Source organism: Pseudorca crassidens, chromosome 2 (genome assembly GCF_039906515.1).
Source record: "Pseudorca crassidens isolate mPseCra1 chromosome 2, mPseCra1.hap1, whole genome shotgun sequence".
NCBI classification, from domain to species: Eukaryota; Metazoa; Chordata; class Mammalia; order Artiodactyla; family Delphinidae; genus Pseudorca; species Pseudorca crassidens.
In genome coordinates this window covers 14,698,154-14,720,842 of record NC_090297.1, presented here as the reverse complement: position 1 = coordinate 14,720,842, position 22,689 = coordinate 14,698,154, and the positions used below count along the sequence as shown (strand labels likewise).

Here is a 22,689-nt window from a genome sequence, read left to right as displayed (position 1 = left end):
CTGTGGGTAGTCTTGAGTTCCCGGAGGTCTGTGTGGAGATGGAGGTGCAGAGGTGGGCGTCCAGCTCCCAGGTGGTGAGACAAGCCCTGAGGCAGATCAGGCTCAGCCTTGGAGCGCCAGCCACCGTCCGGGTTGTGGGCATAGGGCCAGGTCTAGTTCACCAAGGGAGAGGTCCCTCAGGGTGCTAAGTGGGCTGACAGGCCAGGGAGCCCATGGCCAAAGGATGAGCAGCTTCACCAGGCATGGGGTTCAGGGGACACACCCTGGAAGAGGGGGGCCTGGAGCTGAGTCTTGCTTCTTCAACATCATCGTCGTATTTTTGTTCCACCTGAAAATTTGGGCTTGCTGTGTGAGGCAGCTGTTGCCCAGCAGCCTGTGGAAGGCTGGAATCATTTCCAGTCCATGCCCAGGCCAGGCTTTCCCAGGATGTGGTACCTCCAGGTCGCCCTGCTGGCTCCCACCTGCATTCCTGGGGCTCCGTAGGGGGCCTGGGGGTCTTCAGCTGAAGAGGAGTCCCGGGTGTCAGGGCACAGGGCTTTCCTTTTTTTTCTCTTCTCGGTATAAAACTTCAAGGTCTTCTGAGTTTCTCCACACATTTCTGTCCTGTGTCTGATCGTTTGCTTAAATAAGATCCTTATGGTGTGACGGTTTGCCAGCAGCACTGTTTGAAACCTGTTAGCTGAAACAAAAAGCATTCTCTGAGGGAAATGAAAGGCCTGATTTTTGAAATCTAAGCGTTCCTGTCCATCTGTCTTTTTTCAAATGGCCTCCATTTAAGCTCTTAAAATGTGTTCTGAGTGCCCCTTCCACTCAGGATATTCTGGGTAATGTTATGATCTTTCCCCCAGCTACAATTACCCCGGCTCCAGGACTAACGGCTTGAAACGCTGTCATCTGTGAGCAGGGAGAGATGTGTCTTGAAAATTCCAGACCCCCAGTCTTCAAGAGAGATTGGCTCTTATGTCTAATCAGGTCGCCTTTAAATGAAAGCCAGTAGGGGTGGGACTTCCAGGCCCCCAGGACAGCAGTGGCCGTGTAACCGTGGAAACGGAAGTTAGAGACCTCAGAGTGTGCTGAGGAGAGTCTTGGGGACTTGAGGAGCCGCAGGGCAGGTGGGGAGTTTAGATTCTCCCGCTCAGATTCCTCTGCACTCCCCTCGGTGAGTGGAGGTGAGGTACCAAGCGTAGTTTACAAATAAACTGGTGGTGACAGCACTCTGCAACCTCATCTTTGTCTCTGGATCTGGTAAGAGGTCTTCGTTGATTTTCTTTTTTTTCCTTTCTTTTTTTTTTTTAAATGCTTAGGTGTCCCTCAGCAGAGAAAGCAGAAAGTTGCCCCACCTCTGTTGGTTTGGAGGAGCACCTGCAGGGGTGCCGCGTGTCCTTTCCTCCCCACCCCGCGCCAGAAGGCTTCCGCCCATGAGCTGTGTGTTGGGTGCCGGGGTGCTGTTGGTTTGGAGGAGCACCTGCAGGGGTGCCGCGTGTCCTTTCCTCCCCACCCCGCGCCGGAAGGCTTCCGCCCACCAGCTGTGTGTTGGGTGCCGGGGTGCGAGGGCAGACTGCACACGCTTCTGCCTGGAGCGCTCTCGTTGTCAAGGATGGGGATGTGACCGCTGCAGGAACCGACATCTGTGTGGGAGTGAGGGGACAGGTGGGGGCAGTGGTTACTTCTGCTTTGTGTCGGGTGTGAGATCATTCACTCATTCCTCTGCCTTTTTTTTTCTCATGAGCATGTGGTTGAGCACCAGGCAGTGTTCCAGGTGCTGAGCAAACAGTGGAGAGCAAGACAGACACAACTCTTTCCCTCTGGGAGCTAAGGTTCTAAAGTTGACCGTCTAAATGAATTCAAGTTCAGTAAAATTTAAAATTCGGTTCCTCAGTCACACAAGTACTCCAGAGCCATGTGAAGCTAGTGGCTACCGTTTGGGACAGCGCAGATACAGAACATTTCTGTTGTCGGGGAAAGTTCTGTCGGGCAGCACTGTTGTGAGGGGTGAACACAGCGATGATGGACGTGTCAGCCCTGCCCAGGGAGGGAGAGGCCTCGGGGAGCGTGAGAGGGTGCCCGGCGTCGGCTTCTCGCCTCCTTTTCGAGCCAGGTGGGGTCCTGGCTTGTCCAACAGCCCTTTGTTTGCTGTGACCTGTGCGCAACACAGTGTGACCACAAGAGCTGGCTGCTGGTCACGGGGCAGTGGGGAGCGTTTCAGCCCATTGCTGCACAGTCTCTCCCGACACTGGTGAGTGAGGTCAGGGGCTGGTGTGCAAAGGAGGGTTTCCAAGCACCTCCTGCTTTGAGGTGGCCTGAGCAGCTGCTGCATGAGGCCCTTTTGGGACACCAAGCACAGCAACTCTTCCCCCGCTTACGTTTGTGGACCAGCAGCCAAGAAAGCTGGGACCCCCTGCCTGAGGGTGGCTGGGAGAAGAGGTCGCCCAGCTGACTTGACATGGTCTGCTAAGGTAGGTGCCAGGCATCAGTTACCACGAAGAAAGATGTTTGTGCACAGAACTAGGTAAAGCTGGGCTTCGGGAGGCAGTGAGGCCTTTCTTCCCTTACCAACAATCCTAAATCAGAAGGTTCTTTTCAGTCCTCAGTGATGTGAAGTGGTGTCGTCGGGGGGGAGACGGGAGAGGCAGCGGGGTTTCTTACCGTGGACGTGTCAAGGTGTTTGTGCCCCAGAACGTGAAGGACTTTGCCCGAATTCCATGTTGTCCTCTCCTCCTTTCTTTTACCCTCTCACCTTGGTTTTTTTTTGGCCGTGTTGGGCCTTTGTTGCTGCGCGCGGGCTTTCTCTAGTTGCAGCGAGCGGGGGCTGCTCTTCGTTGCGGTGCGCGGGCTTCTCATTGCGGCGGCTTCTCTTGTTCCAGAGCACGGACTCTAGGCACACGGGCTCAGTAGTCGTGGCACGCGGGCTCAGTAGTTGTGGCGAGCGGGCTTAGTTGCTCTGCGGCATGTGGGATCTTCCCGGACCAGGGCTCGAACCCGTGTCCCCTGCATTGGCAGGCGGATTCTTAACCACTGAGCCACCAGGCAGGCCCCCCCCACCCCTCACCTTTTTAATTCTCTTTCTTTGAACCCCCAGCTCTGTGAACTCCACCTGCGGGAATTAATGAGTGGCTATTTCCCTTATAACCCCCCTTCCAGCACTCTCTGTGATTAAATGCTTTCCTGATGTGGCAAAACACATTTTAAAAAATGCAGCAAGACTTTGGACTGGAAAAAGTGAGGCTGGTTCTCATTACTTCACAGTCTTCTTTGTGTGCACAGCCCTTGGAGGCTGGAAGGCCGTCCTCTGTTCACGGGGAGAACTCTGTCCCTCAGGTTTTCTTACGTGTGGTCAGCCTTTCCCCATGGGGCTGGCTCTCTTGTTGCTTCCATAACTGACAGCTCTCTTCTTAATCCTTAATCGTGTAAGAAGATCTTTGAGGAGTAGGAGTTTCTCTAGAGCTGCCAGCAGGCCAGGGAGGAGAGAGGGGCCTCTATTGATCAAAACAGTGGTGAGAACAAAGGAAAATTTTTAAAAGGGTGAGAAAGAAGTCCCATTTGTTGAGCACTTACTATATGCCCGTCTCTAATTTAGGCACTTGATGTATCAATATTTTTCTCCTGTGCTCCTCAAAGCAGCCCTGTGGGTAAATAGTAGCCTCAGTTTGCACATAAGGAAAGGGAGGCTCAGAGAAGTCAAGACACCTGTTGGAAATGCACAGCTGGTGAGAGTTGGAGCCTGGGGTTCATACCCAGGTCAGATGGAATCTGAGCCGTTGCTCTGCAAACCTTGAGAAAGCCGTGTCTATGCCCAGGGCCTGTGGATAATGGCTTTTCCTCTGACATTTCAGAAGCTGGGGCTTGGGCCGATGGCTCACTGGAATGATTCATGTGATCTCCTTCTCCTTCTCCCCTCCAGGTCACCGTGGAGTAACAAGTATGACCCCCCTTTGGAAGATGGGGCCATGCCTTCTGCTCGGCTGAGGAAGCTGGAGGTGGAAGCCAACAATGCCTTTGACCAGTACCGAGACCTGTGAGTTACGGACTCCCTTTGCCCCGCAGCTCTTTCGATAGGTAGTTCATAGATGAAACGCGAGGCCAGGTCGTCTCCCTTAGACCTGCCACCTGGCTGGCCTAAACAGTAGAAGTTCTGAGCTCCCGCAGCAGGGCGCTGGGCCCGAGCGTGGTCATCGTGAGAGGCTGCTGCTACCTTGCCCGGGCAGTGCTCTGCATCGTGCCTCTCAGGGACAGCACCTCCCTTGTGCAAGACCCAGTGCCAGATATTTCATACACGTCATCTTAAATCCTTAAATCCTCACAAATGTGGTCACTGTTTTAGTCCCTGTTTCCCAGATGAAGAAATCAAAGTTCAGAAAGATTAAGGTGTTTGTCCGAAAGGCAAGAGGCAGAGTGAGGAATCAAACCCGGCCCCGTCTGTCTCCAAAGGCCCCTCTGGTTTTCACTGCACTGCCTGCCCTGACTCTGTTCTCACCTGGAGCTCAGGGCACCTGCTTCCAGACCAGTCACCAGGGCGGGAGGAGTCGAGGTCCTTAAACAGTGGGCCTTGGGCAGCCACCTCTGAGCCAGCATTTTGCTGACTCCCGAGTTTTGGGGGCCTCAGCCTGCACTTTGGGAAGTGTTTTCGCTGCACCTGCTTTCTGCTTCCATCCAGTCCCTCCACACCACCAGAAAGGGTGACCACTTAATTAATCCGCCTTGCAAGGAAAGGCTCCAAAGCAGGTTATCCTCTGAAGCGTTTTTTCTTAATCTGTAGAATCTCATTTTTAATTCAGTTCTGTATTGAAAATGTAACAACACTGGAATACATGCAATGCTACCTCAGTGCAGATTCAGTCACTTGGGGAGGGCGTGGCATACACTCTGCAAAGGGCCAGATAGTAAACATTTTAGGCTTTACAGGCTACACAGTCTCTATCCCTTTTTCTTTGTTCTTTCTTTTTTATGTATATTTTATCCTTTAAAAATGTAAAACCGTCTTCTTGAGGCTTGAGGTAGGTGGGAATTGGCCTTCGGTCTACAGGGTGCCCTCCCTGACCTGACCTAGGATATAGGCAAGAAAATGGAAATGAGAGAAACGAAGCATCTGAACGGCGGAAACCACTGTCTGAAAGCTGGTGTTGTTACACTTCAAGGAGTTTCAGGTCTCCATCTTGCAGACAGTTGGCGTGGTTTTCCAGTTTTTAGCAGATTTGATGTAACGCATATAAAAAAGAATTTACTTTACAAGCTGGTCTGGGAGGAAAAGTGACACTTTTCAGTCTGACACACGGACAGACAAAAAGACCCACAACACACAAGCAGAAGCTCTGAGGAAGCCATGAACAAATGGCCCTGAACGTTTCGGTAGCTCCCGAACGGCACTGTGTGACCCAGCTTTATCTGGGGTGTCTGTCATGTGCCAGTATCGTATATACGTTATCTTTAATCCTTTCAAGAACCTCTGGGGGAGATGATTTTCCCTTTTTTATATACAGATGAGGAGATTGAGGTTCCCAGGGGCTAAATGACTCACCACAGGACACAGAGGCGAAGAGCTAGGACTTGAGTCCATATTTGCCTGAAGTTTCCACAACTTATTGATTTTCACCATTAGAGTGAATTCACTGATTAAAGCGTTCTTATGTCTAGAAATGTGCCCTGTGGTAGAATAGCTCCTCTTCCAGTGATGCTGAGAGATGTCCTCGTTGCTGTCACCTCTGGTTTATTTGTAGTTGGTCTTACCTGGCCATTTGGCAAGAAGCCTATCCAGCTGCTAAATAAGAATTCCCAAGTGGAATCAGCTTCATGGGGTCATGATAATATTGATAATAAGAGAGCAGTGGTAATAACAGCAGTTACCAGCCAGTGGCTGGGCGAGCACAGTGTTCACTGCCTCTCAGTCTCATTTGATCTTCACATCAGCCTGTGCAAGAGGATTGTCCCCATTTTACAAATGAGTTGACAGGTTTAGGGAGGTGAAGTCACTTGCCCAACTTCACACAGCCAGTAACGTATTTCGCATGTTATGGTCCAGTATGAAACCGTCCTTATCCAACTCCAGAGCCCAACAGTTATCCATCTACCTGACTGACGTTTGAGTGTTTGCTTGCCAAGCCCTGGGGCACTGGCCTTGAATATGGAGGGCCACGTCCCTGTCTGTGCGGTGCGTCCACTGTGGGAGGACGAACAATAGAGTGACGCCCGGGCCGGAAAGGAGTGGTCTGGGCAGAGGGCTGCCTGTGCCAGCGGCTCCAAGGATCAGCACGAGGCTGGTTCTGATTTCTTAGAGGCTAAACATTTGGGCTGTGATTTCCCGAATAAAGCAATGCAGACGTGTTGGTGCCCTGTGCTGCCGTTTGGGCCCAGGCCCAGGGAAGAGGCTGGTGTCGTCTCTGACTCCTTTCTCCCTCCTGTCTCGCTGGTTCACGTGTATAATGACACGTGGTCAGTCTTAGACGTGTGCCTTCTGTGGGGTCTTGACTGGCCTAACATCGTAAGCCTTTCCCCATCACCATTAAAAAGTCTTCACTGTGATCCCCCAATCCTTACAGCAACTCTGTAGGGTAAGTGGGAGTTACCTCATTTAACAGACGATGAAACCGATGCTCAGAGAAGTCCTCCAGTGGTTAATCTGCTAGGAAACGGCAGGAGCTGGGCTCGTACCCTCGGTCTGACTCTCTGCGCCGCCTCCTGAGAAGGCTTCCCTGCCTGGGCGAGCGTCCACTTTGAAGGTGGCGTTAAGCCTTAATGACCCGTATTTCTCTGGGGCTGTGCATGGGCCTGCACTCTCCTGTAAAGGTGAGCGGGGCTGTGGGGGCTTGGGGAGGGGGTGAAAGGACAGCTTCCTCCACCCAGTGGCGGATCTAACAGGACAAGCCAGCCCCGGAGGTTCTGGGATGGTCTGTGGAGGTGGAATCCTGGCCCAGAGAATGCCGTCTGTCCCCAGCAGCATCAGTGTGCTTTTCCGTGGGGGAGGAGAGAGTACAAGGCCTGCGGGTGGCACCCACAGAGGAGGGCAGGAGGCCCTTCATGCCCTTGTATGTGAGGGGAGGCCCGGTTCTCCCTGTCTCAGCAACCTCAGGCCACCGGGCTGGCTAGAGCTGTCATTGGGCAACCAGAGTCAGCAGTTTCAAAGCACCCTGTGTTATCAGTGTCCTGAGGACGCCCTCTCCTGAGGCCTTACGTGAGGACGAATGCAAGTCTCCTTTTTCTTTCTTTCCTTCCTTTCCCTTTCTCCTTCCCTGCCCCCTCCCTCCCAGTACCTTGCTCACCTCTGGAAGTCCCCGTCGTCAGAGTGCCCTGTGACTTGTTAGTGGCCATGTCAGTGACCTGGGCAGGGCCAGAGCCTGAGCTCTTCCCCCTGTGGTTCTGGAGCAGACGGAGATGAGCGAGGGGCTCGGAGGCCTTGAGCAGCACAGGCCAGTGGTCGCTCCAGGTTTTCTAGGGACCTGGACCAGATCGTTCCAAGGGAGGCAGGGGCAGTAGGTCATGCCTTCCTCTTTATGCTTCATCCCTGCCCCTCCGCAGTCTAGACCTCTTCCTGCAGGAAGGAAGACTCCTTTGCTGTCACCCAGTGAAGGAAGCCACAGCGCTCCTCCGTGGATTCTTCCACCTGCCTGCCTTTCACGTGGACACGTGGACGCAGGCAGCAGTTCCTCTGAGGGGAGGCTCCCCGACACTGCCTCACGTCTGCTGGCTCTGGTTGCCGAGTTGCTGCCTGAGCAGCCGCAGGATGGCCCATGTCCTGGGCTTGCCGAGGGGTGCCGGAGCCTCGGGCAGACCCAGCCCTGCCAGAAGGAAGAGAGGGTGATTGGAAGGACGCCGCCAGGAGAGGACGGGCACACCATCGCTCCTAGGAGGGCTGGATGCGGACAGCTGCCGCTCCAGGGTGCCCTGCTCCAAAGTGGGGCTTGGCCTGTGCCCCCCGGGGGCTGAGCAGGCCCATCCCCTGTACTAGGCCCGACTTTAACTCCTCCTGACCCCCCAGTGTTTGTGAATGCTGGGGCCCTGCTGGATTGCAGAGTTACGACCGAGTTTGGCTTGTGCTCCGGCCTCTCGACCAGTCCCCACCTCAAATGACTGAAAGCTGCCAGACTGGCCCTCGGGCTTAGAATTAGAACCCCCTTGTTGCGGGAGCAGCTGTGCTGTAAGGAGCCTTCGGGGGCTCCTTGTTCCGCGACTCCTGGCAGGAAGGACCCTCGCCCTACGCTGGGAAGGCCGCGCTGAGCTCAGCTCACAGAGATTTGTTGGCTTCTGAAGGGCTGCAGGTTTGACAGAAGAAAAATGGGGAAGAAGTCCCTGGCAGTCCAGTGGTTAGGTCTCTGCGCTCTCACTGCTGAGGGCCAGGCTTCAACCCCCTGGTTGGGGAACTAAAATCTCACAAGCTGTGTGGCACAGGGAAAAAAGGAAAAGAAAAAAACAAAGAGGCCTAAGGTGCTCTTTCCTGCCACGTCCTCCTCCGGCGTGGACCTCTCCCCCTCCCCAACTGTTGGCTGTGCCTTAAGACTGAACCTGCGGCCACGGTAGTGAAGACGGCTTCCTGGTTCCGCTTCCTCCTGTGCTGGTCCTGGCCCGTCAACCTTTTTCTTCCTCCTGATGTTCTCCTTAACACGATGAGTGGAAGGAGACCTCGGGGAGCGTGGAGCCAGCTGAGATGCGATCCAGGCCGGGCGAAGGGGGCTTCTCTCTGCCGTGAGAGAGAAAAGCTTCTTCCCCAGCACCCCGAGGGAAAGCCTTGGCTTCTGTCCTCGGGCTCTGGACTTTGATCCCTGGGGCTGTAAAGGTTTTGACTTTGTAGGGAATTGGGATGTGGAACTGGTGTGGTCCGAGTGAGGGGCCAGGCCAGGGACACACTGACGAACAGGCCCTCTGGCTTGCAGCTCCGGTGGGGATGTGGCCCCCCTCTCTCCTGCCTGTGCACAGCATTTCTCCATATAGCTTAAAAGTGCCAGCAGTTTGGAGCACAACTCCTTTCCCAAGGTGGGCAAGTGGCGCGTAGGGGCCCAGGGAGGTGAGCTGTGTGTTCTGCATGATTCCTTTGAAGCCCCCCAGTTCTGGCTTCCCCCCTGCTCCTCCCAGGTCCCTGCCACGTTCTCACCATCCCACCCTCCCGTCCCTCCCACATTTACTGATTTCCTTCTTTGCCGTCACCAGTGACAGAAAGGGATTGTGGTGGTAACTTTTCCCCAAGAAAATAACTGTTAAGCAACCATTGATAGCACGGCTCTGATCTTAGATTTAAAATAGTCCATTTGCCGAAAATGCTCAGGAGATGACAGGCAGGTTTTGCTGGAGTGCTGGCGCTGGGGGAAGTCCTGATCAACTCTCCAGTCATCTGGAACGTCATCACTTCTCTCCCCGCAAGCCCTCCCACCTTGGTCGCCGACATCCAGGCTACTCTCATTCTCTGCCAAGCCCCAGGATGGTTTCCTGACTCTAATTCATGGGCTGGCTCAGTTAGCCCCTGGGGAAGAGGGAGAGGTCGTAGAAAGGGCCTCCTCTCGGGTGGCTGGCTCACAGGGTCACTGCTGTCTTGGCAGAGTTGTCTCTGCCTTCTCAGGCCTTAAGCCTGGGGTAGCTCGTCGGTCACAGAACCTCATCACGTGACCTAAGTGAGCCATCTTTCTTGGGAGAGACTTAGTAGAGGGTCAGCACTTGCAGCTGCCAGAGAAACATCATATTTGTGGTGTGAGCCACCAGTTGGCTGCTACGAACCCCACGAACCGTGCTTTGCGTTTTCAGGTTCCCAGAGAAGATGGGAAACCTTCCCCACTCTGGCTTTCACCCTGGGTCCTCTGTCGGCCCAGGTTCTGTTGAGACCAGATGTTCTGACCGAAGGGGCTGGCACTGCTTTCTTTCAGAGGTGATTGCTCCCATCTGTGCCAGGCATCTTGCCCCGCGCTCTGCGGTCCTTGGCTCTTGGCTTGCAGCAGATAATACCTTCAAACATGCGGTTGCAATTTATTGGCCTTATAAGTTAATTTTAGTGGGTGTGCAATTGATTGAAATCAAAGCTTAACGAAGGCCAGAGTCTAGGGGGTGGGGGAGCGGGGCGGGAAGGCATTTTGTGTTCTTCCTTTGCTTCAGGTCTGAGATAATCTTCAAAAGCCTTAATTAGGTTTCCTAATCAGCCCTTCTTGTCTGGAAGACGTTTACAGAGTGAAACAAGGCTGGCGTCCCTGTGGCAGCCCCAGAGCCTGCGAGCCTCTCCGGCAGCGGCCGGGCGCTGGCAGATGGGCCTTCCCGCGGCTCCCTGCCTCCTCTCCCCCGCTGGGACCGGGTCACAGTTGTGGCTGCTTCCGCTCCTTCCTTCCCTTCTCTGCGCCTCTGTCACGTGACGTTTGAGCGACACCAGCCCAGCGAAGGCAGGGCATCCGTGTTCCTGTGCAGAGAAAGTTTGTTGCCTTGGTTTCTTGGGTCCTTGAAACTCCATGTTCCCAGCTGCCGTCTCAGACCTCTCACCCTGGGCTCCCCGGGGCTGCCCCTTCCTGGGATGTGAGCATTGGGCCTGGAGAGTTTCAGTGTTTCAGTCCTGATGGGAATCGTAGGTGGCAGCGGGAGGCTTTCTGATGAAATGGAGGTAGCAGAAGTATGGGAAGCAGCTAACTGGTGGTCGGTGGGGACACCTGGCAGCAGGCACAGACACCTCCCAGCAGAAGTCACTGTGTCCGCGTCAGGCTGCAGAGTGGGGGAGGGCCTGGGCTTTGAAAGAGACTTGGCCTTGATTCGCTGGTCTGCCCTTACTCACTGACTTGGGACGAGTGGTCCGCTTTCTGGCCTCTGTTTCCTTATCTGTCAGCAAGGTGCCACTGCCCATCTTGGGGGGTGGGGGGTGGGGGTGGGTGAGGGCAGTCAGTGAGGCGCTGTTCCCAAGGCTCACCTTGCACTCATGGTGTCCACTCACACCTTCGAGTGTGACAGAATTATCCTCGCCTTGCAGCAGTGACCTGTGTGGCTGGGAGGTGGTTTTGGTGCAGACATGGCGAGGCAGCAGGCCGCGTTAGGAGGCTTCGGGTCCTGGTGGGGCTTTGCCGTAGACTGCAGCAAGACCTTGAGTAAATCTGTTGCAGAAATGGAGTGAGGTAGCTCCCGTCCGCGGTGACGGGAGAGAGCACTTAGCACGGAGCCACAGATACCTCCCGAGAGCCTGCCGTGCTCTGAGCACTGCAGGTGCCGTGGGGGTGGGTCAGGCAGGCCCCTTGGGCCCAGCAGGGGTGAGGAGGTACACAGGGGAAGAAGTGAACAAACGAACGAAGGACTCGCACCCTTTGGTAAGTGCTGAGAAGGACCAAAAACTGGGCGCTGCATCTATAGCAGTGGCCGGGGAGGGGCCGTGGGGAGACTGGAGCGGGCGTCCCTGTCGCAGAGGAGCATCACCAGAGCAGGCCTGGCTGGCATCTGGGACCTTGGATCTGGGAGGTTTTGTTCCATTCCCTGATAGGAGCAGTCATGACGTGGAAACTGTCGCGCAAACGCTATGGTTTGTGCAGAACTGCAGCCTCCGTGCCGGAGCCTGGAGCTGCGGTGTGTGCCAGGCAGAGGAGCTCAGCAGTAAGAGCCCTGGGCACCGAGGCTCGGGGCGGGGTGGGGGGGGGCTCCCCGGGGACAGCACTTCACACGCCGTCCCGGCCCGTCGTCGCTGGGGAATTAGGCGCACCTCGTGTGACTCCGCGGGGCGGGGTGGGGGCAGCCTTGGAAGCCTGGACCCGGTTCCCTCCCTCGGCGGCTGTGCCCTGTCTCCTTGGAATAACTCCCGGCTGCGAGCACGACTCTTCTGAGTCCTGTGAGTCCTCCTAGCAAATCGTGGAAGCTCGGGTGGTCGTGGGGAGCCATGCTCAGCCGTGTGACCTGGTGGGGAGGGGCTCACTGGTGTGGCCAGGGCACAGGGGCCATGCGGAGAGGTGCACGGGCCCTCGTCCGGCACAGGCCTGGGGTGTAGTCCTCAGCACCCGGGGGAGGGTCTGGAGGGTCCCGGGATGCGTGGGACAGCTCTGGCTGTGCGTCCTGAGAGATCCCTCCAGAAGTTGTTTGGGGGCTGGGGTGCGAGACCCTGACTCGGACTCCTCTTACTCTGGCTGCTCGGTCCTCACCGCTCCCCCGCTAGTCTGGCTGAGCGACACCTGTGGGTTGAGGTTACCCTGTGTTTCCCACCACCAGAAACAGCCAGGCCCAGTTACCTTTGGTCTCCAGAGTCAGAACCCAGCCGGGAGATGGGTGGAAGCACTGAGCAGAGTAAGCGTGAGGTGATGGAATCGTTCAGGAAAGTTCTGGGGCAGGTGAGACCTGGACCATCGGGACTGGCCATTGGCCTGGCTGCCTGCCCCTTCACACAGGTCTGGGTGGCCCCCGCCGCGTGAACCTTTTCCCCCTTGCCCGGAGGTGGAGGGCCTCTCCCGGGTCTGAAGGTCTCCCGAGGGACCCTGCCACAGTGCCGCTTGCTACACATCCTGTGCCCCAGGGACCACGTGGTAAAGGTGGGGAAGTCATGCCTGGCTCTCAGCTTGTCGGCAGCATAATTAGTGTTTGGGTTTCCACCTACATTATTTGTATCTTCCATGCATTTGGAGGGCCTCTGGGAACCCGCCCTGCCTGCTGTGGGCCTCCGGCTGCCAGTCGGGCCGGTGTGAGAGTGCTGGAGGCAGCTAAGGGGGAAGCCAAGGTCGCCTCAGCTGCGCTGTTTTGATGGAGTGGGAGACGCGTGGAGAGACGCCCTGTCTGCTTTGGGGTGAGTTGGGTCGAGTCGCTTCCTGCTCTTGTGGTGTAAGTTTCAGCTGCTCTGAGCCCTGCTCTGAAGCAGGGGCGTTTCCTGCGGTTCCCAGAGCCCGTGCACGCAGGGTCCAGACAGGCCACTCTTTGCCCCCCAGCCTGGAGGCCAGTGATGGTGCGTCCACGTGGGTCCCCTTCGCCAGGCTCCTGAGGCCGTGCCCAGGGTCTGCTTGCCTTGGCACGCGCTGTCTGCTTTTCATCTGCTGGAAGAAAGTTAAATGGAAAACAGGAGCATGCAGAAGACAAGCTCATTTACAAACATGATCCCCGACTCAGCATCAAGGACTCTGGTTCCTCCAGGATTCCTGGGTTCTGTCACCGCACGGCAGCCAGTCACGCTTCGGGTTATGTGGCTGCACGTGTTGGGGTGAAGCGAGGACCGGCTTCCTCCGGTGGCGGTGCTCCCTGGTGCTGCCGGGCACCCTGTGCTGCCAGGGAAGCTGCTTCGTGCGAGTATCGAGGGTGGGTGGTCTTCCAGCCGTTCAGCCAGCAGGCCTCTGCTGCCACCTTGAAGTGGAGGGCCCTCCTTCCAGAACTCCCAGTGCAGGGTTCTCGGTGTTGCACAGACTCCTGGCCACTTGGTGTACCCCTTCCTTCCTTCCCTGACTTTCTCCTGCACTTGAGGCAGCATTGTTTACAGCAGCGTGTGTGTGTGTGTGTGTGTGTGTGTGTGTGTGTGTGTGTGTGTGTGTGTGTGTGTGTGTGTGTGTGTGTGTGTGTGTGTGTGTGTGTGAGAGAGAGAGAGAGAGAGAGAGAGAGAGAGAGAGAGAGAGAGAGAGAGAATTTACCTAAGTCCAGCCCCACAGGCTAAACCAGGGCCATGAGAACAGGACGTGGCTCTGGGGCAGCCACTCCCCAGTTCTCAGCTGTGTGACTTGGGTGCATTCCTTTCGCTCTCTGGGTTTCCACCATCTTAACTGTAGAGTAATGTGTGCAAAGCCCCTGACACAGAATGGGTTCTCAAAAACGGCAGCTCTTGGGTGATGGTGATGGCAACTCCAGAAGGCCTTGACCGTCCACATCCTCCCGGGTGGGCAGTGTGTTCACGGGTAGCCCGAGAGGCGGAGGATGCTCACGGGTGGCATGCAGTGCGGACGGTGTGGTCAGGTGCCAGGCCAGCTCGGCGGCCCCTGCAGCAGAACCATTGTTTCCAGAGAGGCCTTCATTATTCCTCTTTAAGTAAAAAAATAAAAACCTCGTAAAGCGAGGCTGTAAAGCGCCGCAGCCACGGTCCAGGTGTGCACGTCTGAGTGCAACTGGCATTGAAGTCGCGCCTGCCTAAGCCGATCGGCATGTTTGCTCTGGGGACTGTTGCACCTGTGTGTGCTGGGAGGCGTGTCTGCAGAATACCTGTCCCGTGTCCGTGGGCAGATTCTGGGACGCGTTCCAAAAACCATGGTGGAAACGGCTGTCACTGGAGGTGTGTAAGCAAAGTTTTGGTCAACTTAAGATGTTGGGAATCTGCACTGTGGCGCTCAGAGTCTGCCTCACACCGGCCCTCATGCGGCCACCTGATCCTGGAGTGTCAGAGCTGGGAGAGACCCCAGTGAACCTCGGGTCCAATGTTTTCATCTTGCAAATGAGAAAACCACAGTGGTGCCGCACACATATCCGTTGCCTTCCTCTTGGCTTTGTTTAATGAAGCCGGCTGCAGAAGCTCACGCTCCAGCACCTAAGGGTGTGGCCTTGTGCTGGCCCCCCACCCCCCACCGACTTGTCTGGGTTTGGGGGTGACTGCCTGTCCTCCGAATCGCAGGTGTCATCGCGCTGCCAGAGATCCACGTCCGCTCCGGCCTCCTGCCCAGTCCCGGGAAGGCTGCCCAGCCCACTTTCGGCTAAAGGAGCACGTCTGAATGAACCCTGCTCCCAGCAGATCTGTGCTGGCTGTGGTTCTTTTGTGGGGGTCATGGCATGTGACTCATTACCTGTTGGGGCCTCTGTATCAGAGGCACAAGTCCAGCTATTCTCCCAGGAGGCGATTTGATGGGAAAGAGGGAGGGCCAGCCTCCAAGCCGATTCCAGTCCCGGCTTCCCTGTTACATGCGCAGCCCCACGTTGGCCAAGCCTCGTTACAGCCCAGATTCCTGAAACAAGTTTCCATCCTGGTCCCCACGCACACCTCAGCCTCAAACACTCCATAAAGCTTTAGGAGCCCAACTAGGTTTGGGGTTTTTTTTTTTTTTTTTTTTTTCCTTTTGTGAAGTAGGTCATTTTGAGTATGAAGTATTATGTTTTCCCTTTTGTCTCCTCCTCCCCAGCAGTCCTGAGGTTGGAGAGTTATGGTCATAGAATCTGTATGCATGACGCTGACTTTGGTCAAGTGGAGGAGTGCATTTCAGGGGGAAACGACATAGCTCTCTGGGAAAAAGAGAGTCACTGACACCCCAGGCTTTTCGCTGATCCAGGTTCAGGGTCTAACTCGCCCAGGCGCTTCAGTGTGATTGGCTGTGTGGGGCAATAGCCAACCCACCTGAGGGGCTTGCCTGTGGCTCCTGGCTTATCCAGCGCAGTGCCCTGGTGACCTGGTCTTTTGAAGTTGATGAAACCTGGTTGTGGTCAACATGCTGTTTTTCAGATGGTGGGACTTAACGGAGCCAATCCAGGTGCCCCCATCTCCTTAATGCCAGCTGTCTGAATTCTCTGCAGTTCCATTTGCCTTAAAAAAATATTAATCTGCTGGGAAGCTCTTGAAAGCCACCAACCGTGGAGCCGATGGCGCTTGGTTGAAAGAGTTCACTCTTGGGTGGACGTCAGAGCAGCGTTTTCCTCTCGTTCCCGGGTTGGTCTGGGTCGGTCTATCGGTTCCCCTACTGATGCTCCTGGAACTCTGAAAGGCCCCACTGTTGCCTGGTTCGACTTTCCAAGCCGGCTTCTCTGCAGCGTCCCCACAGACTGTCCCTGTGTCCCTGTGGCTAACAGGTCATTCACCGTCCTCACCGTGTGTGTGGATTTCAGCCCTCACTCCCTGAAGGTACCAGGGCTAATAAAAGCCCAGGGGTTTCGTCTTTGGGCGTCCACGTTTTAAAGATGTTCCCCGAGCTGCCCCCTTGACCAGAGACCTCTGGGCCTCCCCTTTTGTGCCCAGCGCGGCTGGGCCATGGCAGTGGTCCTGGGACCGTCCTCCCTCCCTGCCCTGTGGAGGAGGGGCAGAGCACAGGCCGGCCGGGTGAACCCCTCAGCCGCCTGCTTGCAGCGCCAGGCCACTCTTGATGCCTCGTTCATGCTGCCGTGCGCAGCCCGAGAGCGAGTCGCCAGGGATGGCAGAGCCCCCTTATTGAAATAGCATGTTAGCATTTAAACAATATTAATACTATTTGACTCATTAAATATACAAAGGCCAGCTAAAGTGCTTCCATGTGTGTGCTGTTAGTTCTGGCGGGCGACTCCTCAGATGGCTTTATGTGGTTTCAGAGAACATTTTAGCACATTCTTAAAATACCCACAAAAGCCTTTATGTAAAAACTCATAAATGTGAACCACATAAAAATTATTTTTTTTCCCGTTTCATGTCATTATGATCAAAGTACAGTAGGTAAGAATAAATTTCCAAAAACTTGTTGAGGTCCCTCTTTAATTAACGCTTCACGCGCAGAGCAGGGCCATAAACCGTGGGACGGGGTCTGTCAGTGCCCCGTGGCCACTCTGCCACACAGGCTGGCCTTCTGGGCGATTCTGAGCCGGCCCTTTCTCATCACGCGTCCTCCAGTCCCTTTGTCCTGGAACATCGGGTTGAGACTCGCAGCCGTGCGCGTCCCCAGAGGCCCCTTTAGGTGAATGGAATGTGGGTCCACTCTGGCGCTGCTGCCCTCGTCTCTTTACTGAAGGTCCGATCGCCTGTAAGTTAGGGGAGTACCCAACGGGACACTCTCCCAGCTATGAAACCAATTACGGAGCTCACGTGGCTCCGTGGAAGGGTGCTCGTGATCCCGGCCAAGTGAGGAGAGCCGAGCCCAGCCCCGTACCCTTGCTGTGCCTACAGTTACATAAAAGTAAGCGTCTGGACAGAGACCGGAGGGGAATTTGGAAAAATGAGATTTATGGGATAAGCTGATTTATGGTGTTGTGGGCTAAATTGTAAACTTCCTTTTTTTAAAATAATGTTCTTCTAATAATTTTTTTAATTTGGGGGAAGAATAGTAACCCACGTGAGCATCAGAGTCGAGCTTGCATTTTTACCTCCTTTGTCTCCAACATTTTGTAACGTTGGACCTGGTCAGTGTGGCCCACAAGGGAAGCTGAGGATGCCAGGGAGGAGCTGCCCGGAGCGGAGCCGGGCCGTGAGGTGGGACTTTGGAGTGGAAATGGCCAGTTCCGCCCCGCAAAACGGTAATGCTGTTGTTTTATTCTTCTGGAAGAAAACAGAAATCTAAGGGAGGGGACTGAGAGGGCTCAACCACAGGCCACCTGGTGCTTTTGAACTGGCTGCCAGGTGGTGTCGAGGAGGGTTGTCAAGCCACCAGGCCCTCTGCTGGTTCCCTCCCAGGGCAGCCTGACCTGCCCTCCCCCGAGTCCCAGCACAGAGACAAGAACAACACTCTGGGCTGGAAGGCGCCTGAGGCGGGGGGCCTCGGGCTTCGAGGGGCAGAAGGATGAACACGCCCTCTGGGCTTCGAGCCTTTGCTCCAGGAAAGAAGGAATTAGCGGCCCACTTCTGCCAGCACAAGAAAAGCCACATTTTTAAAAGTTGTTTTTTCCCTTTTGATGTGGGGCTGCTCTCCCGACAAGCAGGCGGAAAGGGAAAACCATGCGATGGAACCCAGCCATCTGTCACCGAAAGGACGGGTGTTGGCGGGTCTGCCCTGGGCTGCCCTTCCCGCCCGCCATAGTGCAGCTCTGCTTCCCGGGGAATTCGGGGAGGGGGCACCAAAACCCCGGAGCCCATGCCGCCCGCTCACCTGAGTGAGGGGTCTGGTCCCAAGGTGACCACGTTCCAGGGTGGCCCGACGTGTGACCAGCTCTCTGCAGGGCTGGGCCGGGTCAGGGTGGCCCTGTGGAGGGAAGTTGGGGGCGCCTCAGGCTCTACGCCAGAACACTTACCTACTTGGGGTCTGGGGAGAGATCTAGAACAAGGGAAAGCGCCTTCCCGAGTGGGGTCCCCGAGTGCCCAGCGTTGGCCAGGTTCCCGGAGTTGCCCTGGGCTGGCACTGAGCTCGGGCCCGCAGGTGTGTCTCTCCATTCTCCCGTGCTTTCCCCTCACGGTTCTACGCTCTGCTGCCCTGGTCGGAAGCCAGAGTCCTCAATCCCTCGACTTTCCTTTCCCTCAGTCCCTCAACCTCAGTCCCTCAATCTTTTGACCAACATCTAGCCCCGGGGCTCAATCGCAATGGGTAGCGCGGGATGGAGCAGTCGGGACAGTCTCCCTGAGGAATGCTGGCGGGGAGGGCGCGAGGGGAACAGACCTAGGTGTGGGCCCTCATGCGCCACGCCCAGTGGGCCTGCGGTGGGTCAGAGCCAGAGACAAAGCAGCCGCGGGGCCCTGCAGCTCGCCAGCATGAAGAGGGACTACCTCTTCCGTCTGTCTCTCGGTTACACTCTGGTGTATATCACATACTGGCCTTTGTACGAAAACTTTTTAGTTTGAAAGAGTTTGATTTACAGCAAAATTATCCAAAAAAGAGTATAAAGAATTCTTAGAATACCCATCGCTTACATTGTCTAAATATTAGCATTTACCATGTATATTTTTTATCATGTAACAGCGTTATCGAGGTGTAATTCATATACATGTTTATTTCTATTGTTTTTGTTATGAAAATAATAATCTTTGGTCAGGTATCTACTTTCCTGTATTGTTTTTGTCTTTCAACAGTCCTAGAAAGTAGATACCATCCCTGTTTGTTTGGTTTTTTTAATATTTATTTATTTGGCTGTGCCGGGTCTTGAGTTGCGGCGTGTGGGATCTTTTAGTCGTGGCATGCGGGATCTAGTTCCCTGACCAGGGATCAAACCCGGGCCCCCCGCGTTGGGAACGTGGAGCCTTAACCTTAGCTGGACTGCCAGGGAAGTCCCAATACTGTCCCTGCTTTATAAAGAAACTAAGGCCCAGTTCGCAGAGCCGGTAGCTGGTAGCTCTTGATAAGTAGTCATCGGGCGGATAAGCGTGTGACGTAACTGGTGACTGGCGGGGCGGGCATGGGGACATGTGCCTGCCTGACTCCCCAGCCCGTGCGTCTCGGTGCCTGCCTGCTGCTCACATCCGAGGCCGCGGCCCCGGGCCTCCTGGAGAGTTCCGGAGTGCACCTTCCGCACCACTGATGCAGGGTTAAATGGGGTCAGAGAGGCCACAGACTTTCTGGTAAAGAGTGTGCTATTAGCCACCAGAGACTCCATCGTTCCAGAGTTGTAGTTGGTCGTCAGCAGAATTTGAGGTGCTGCCATGTCAGCTGGTGGTCCGCCTTTGCTTTCTGAGCTCCTCGGACCTGTACGGACAGCCGCTGCCTTGGTGCCCTTGAATTTGGGATCCTTGCCTGATTTCCTTTGCTCCTCTGGCCTTTTCTTTCCCTCCTGCGTTTGATCTGAATTAGGAATTTTTCAGTATTGCCTCAGACTTGCGGAGGAAGCTCGGTCCCAACCTTAGCCCTTCGTTTCAGGCTATACAGTTGCAGCAGGTTGCTCTGAAAAACCCACAGAAGCCCCAGCGTGTGCAGGCCCTGGAGCGTTCCGGGGGGAACAGAGCTCTGTCTGCTCTCAGTGGGACAAGTCTGGACTGTTGTTGCTCTGTTTTTCATGTTTTTCGCCTGTAAAGTAGGCATCCCAAAAGATAGGAGTATCTCACGGTAATGATTACTCAATGGGAATGACCCCCATTGAGGGTCTGTTACATGTCACACACGTTCTGGATCCTTCTTCTGGAAGGAATGTGAAGCCCAGAGAAGTGGAGTCAGTTTGCCAAAGGCCACAAAGCTAGAGGAAGGGCAGCTCAGACTCAGACTCATCTTTTGGACTCCTAATTCCGTGTTCTTTCTGTGAGCCCCCCACCCGAAAGGATGCTGCATCCCCTCCCCTGACCAACGAATGAGCAGGACACATGCAAGAACCAACCCGGGAACCACCGTAGGGAGGGTCGTTAATCCCAGAGAGACATTTAGATGAATCTTTGCCAAATGACCACCCCTGGGACCTGGGGTGATGATCTGTAATTTGATGGGCTTAACATCTCATGGACACGTGGGCCTGCTTCCTGCAGGTATTTTGAAGGCGGCGTCTCATCTGTCTACCTCTGGGATCTGGATCATGGTTTTGCTGGAGTGATCCTCATAAAGAAGGCTGGAGATGGATCAAAGAAGATCAAAGGCTGCTGGGACTCCATCCACGTGGTGGAAGTGCAGGTACAGCTCCCACCCCCACCCCCCGCCTGCAGCTGGCAGCCCAAACAGTGCGGCCTGTTCCCTAGCAGGTGCTTCTTGATGGGGATATGTTGTGATGTATAAACCCCTGCTGATTCCTAAAAGTGCCCACAGCCATGTGGATAAAGATAAGTCAGGATCACAGTAGTCATTGATGAAAAAGATCCCCAAAGAACTTGGATACAGTGACCGCAGGTTCGGCCCCTTTAAAAACCATTTGGGATTCTGTAAGGTCATGTCATGGTGACGTGTTAGGAAGGGACGTGTTAGAGTGACCTGAATTCAGGGGCCATTCGGGCTCTCCTCAGCTCAGGGTTGTGCCCAAGGCTCTGATGTCTGTCTCTTCCTACAGGAGAAGTCCAGCGGTCGCACCGCCCATTACAAGCTGACCTCCACGGTGATGCTGTGGCTGCAGACCAACAAATCCGGCTCTGGCACCATGAACCTCGGCGGCAGCCTTACTAGACAGGTAGAGTGGTCAGTGCCCCCGGCTGCAGCCCCAGGGCTGGCCATGTGTGGAGATGAGTGAGCAGCTGCCCCACAGAGGGTCCTGGGGCAGCCCCTGCGCCTGACGTGATCTCCCCACAGGCCTGTCCGTGTTTCCCGACATTCAGTCACGGGAGGTTTTACTTGGGATCAAGGTGTTTATGTTAAGATGCTCCCGTGACGTTTAGGGCGTTACCGCTGGTAACATTTTAGAATGGATTACTTTCTCAGTTGTGGCTTAGATGATGTATTAGGGCTCTTGGTTGCAGATGACGGAAGTAAAACTCTCACTGACTTAAGTGAAAATGGAAATGAGTCAGCTCACCTAAGTGTGACGTTCCGACATCGTTCAGCCCGCCCGGGTCTGAGACACGAACGATGTGGGCAGGACTCTGGATCTCCATGCGGGGGCTCCTGGCAGCCTCTGGCCATCCTGGGGGAGAGCCTCTCTCGCAGAGCAGGTCTGCCGTGTAACCCCAGGAACGTCTCACTGGCGGGTCGGGTTACTTGTCCCGGACAGAATCACTTCCTGACGCTAGGGTCATGTGACTACCCATGGTCGAGGAGACGAACAGGGGTGTGGGTGTTGATTTCCTAGAGTGAAATCAGGCAGCTTTCTCACAGTCGAGAGAGGGCTGGGTGTGGGCAGCCGGCAGCCACTGGACAATGGAGAGGTGCTTTCTGCAGCGAGAACGGATGGCCGTGATCTGTGGATGGGGGTGGGCAGTGAGGAGTGACGGCAGCCAGGGGGTCAGCCTAGGGGCTTGGCAGCAGGCTGCTGGGGGATAGTAGCCAGGGTCCCCAAAAGGAGAGAAAGGACTGAAAAAGAAGCTACAGGGACCCAGAAGAGGGAGAGCCTGTTAAGCCTCCGAGCGGGCTTACCGGCCTCCCCAGGCAGGTGTCCTGTGGTACACACCTGCTCTCTGCTCAGCTCTGGCCCCCGCAGCAGTGCTCCAGGGATGCAGGGGTGCAACGGAATGATAGTCACTGGCATCCTCTACTATGCACCCCAGCAGGGCACTTTTCAAAACTCAGAATATTCGTTCACCTCATACAGAAAAAATGGGTATGTCTGGTCAAAGCAGTCCAAAGACTGCTTGAGTCACAGGGTCTTGACGTGGGAAGAGTTCAGAGGTCATCTCCCAACCTGACAGGACAGTTTGTGCCGCTCTGCTCGGGTGGGACCAGGGAGCTCGCTGCCTTGGGGGACAGCCCGTTCCTTTTACATCAGTCTCCATAAAAAGAGGCATCCAGCATGGGCCGCGCGCCGCTCTGCAGGCACCGCACAGGCGTGCAGGCTACACGGCCCCCCACTGGCTCCCCACCCCACCTCTTTTCCCACGAGCTGTTGACGGTCCAGGGATTTCCCCTTCTGTTCTTGTGCAGTCGATCTTTCTTAAAATGAGGTTTTACATGTGAACTCACGTTTTGGTTTTTGTCCATTCTGCCAGGGACAGATAATGTCGAATCTCGGTTTTGGTCATCCAGGTGTTAGCTGTTCCTTCCGGCTTTCTTCCTTGCACGTTAACTAAGATGACTCTGTCTTCGTCTTAGTTCAAGGCCAAGTTTGGAGCCCTCCAGCCTGGCTACCAAAGACTTCCATAGCGGGGAGGCATCAGTCTGATAACCGTCTTTCTAGGGCACTGGTCTTCCGGGTGAGCTTGTCCAGCTCTGATTCACCGCCTAAGCAGGGCTTCACATTTCCAGATAGATGCCATTTGAGCCACCTGTGGTTGAACACCGCCTGCTGTTTCCCAGCCGGCTCCCTGCCCTGCAGGACCAGGTGACTGCAGGCTTGGCCGTGGCGTCTCTCTCCTCGCCCTCAGGGCTCAGTGTGTCTCTGCACTTCAGGCTCCTCTGATATGGCGAGAAGCATTGCTTTGCTCTGTTTCCCACCTCTCTGGTCCTGAACGGCCCGGCCAGGCAGGAGGGCTCTCTTGAGAGCCTCTGCTCTGCAGGTGGAGGGAACCTTCCTGCCCACAGTCTAGTCCAGGAGGGACCAGCGTCAGCACCGCGGAAGAGCTTGTCAGAAATGCAGAGAGCTTGGGGCCCTACCCAGACCCACCAAATCAGGATCTAAAGTTCACAAAATTCTCCAGGTAATTTATGT

The 22,689-nt window shown here is 55.3% G+C and overlaps 1 protein-coding gene across 3 annotated transcripts in view; it reads left to right on the top strand.

Moving 5' to 3' along the window:
* CAPZB (capping actin protein of muscle Z-line subunit beta) overlaps window positions 1-22,689 on the top strand; it is a 136,430-nt gene that overhangs the window by 97,376 nt on the left and 16,365 nt on the right. For all 3 annotated transcript variants that reach the window (XM_067722336.1, XM_067722330.1, XM_067722320.1), the window contains exons 4-6: window positions 3,902-4,015; window positions 19,934-20,075; window positions 20,446-20,562. In XM_067722336.1, coding sequence (XP_067578437.1) covers window positions 3,902-4,015; window positions 19,934-20,075; window positions 20,446-20,562 — 373 coding nt within the window. The remainder of the gene's footprint in view (window positions 1-3,901; window positions 4,016-19,933; window positions 20,076-20,445; window positions 20,563-22,689) is intronic.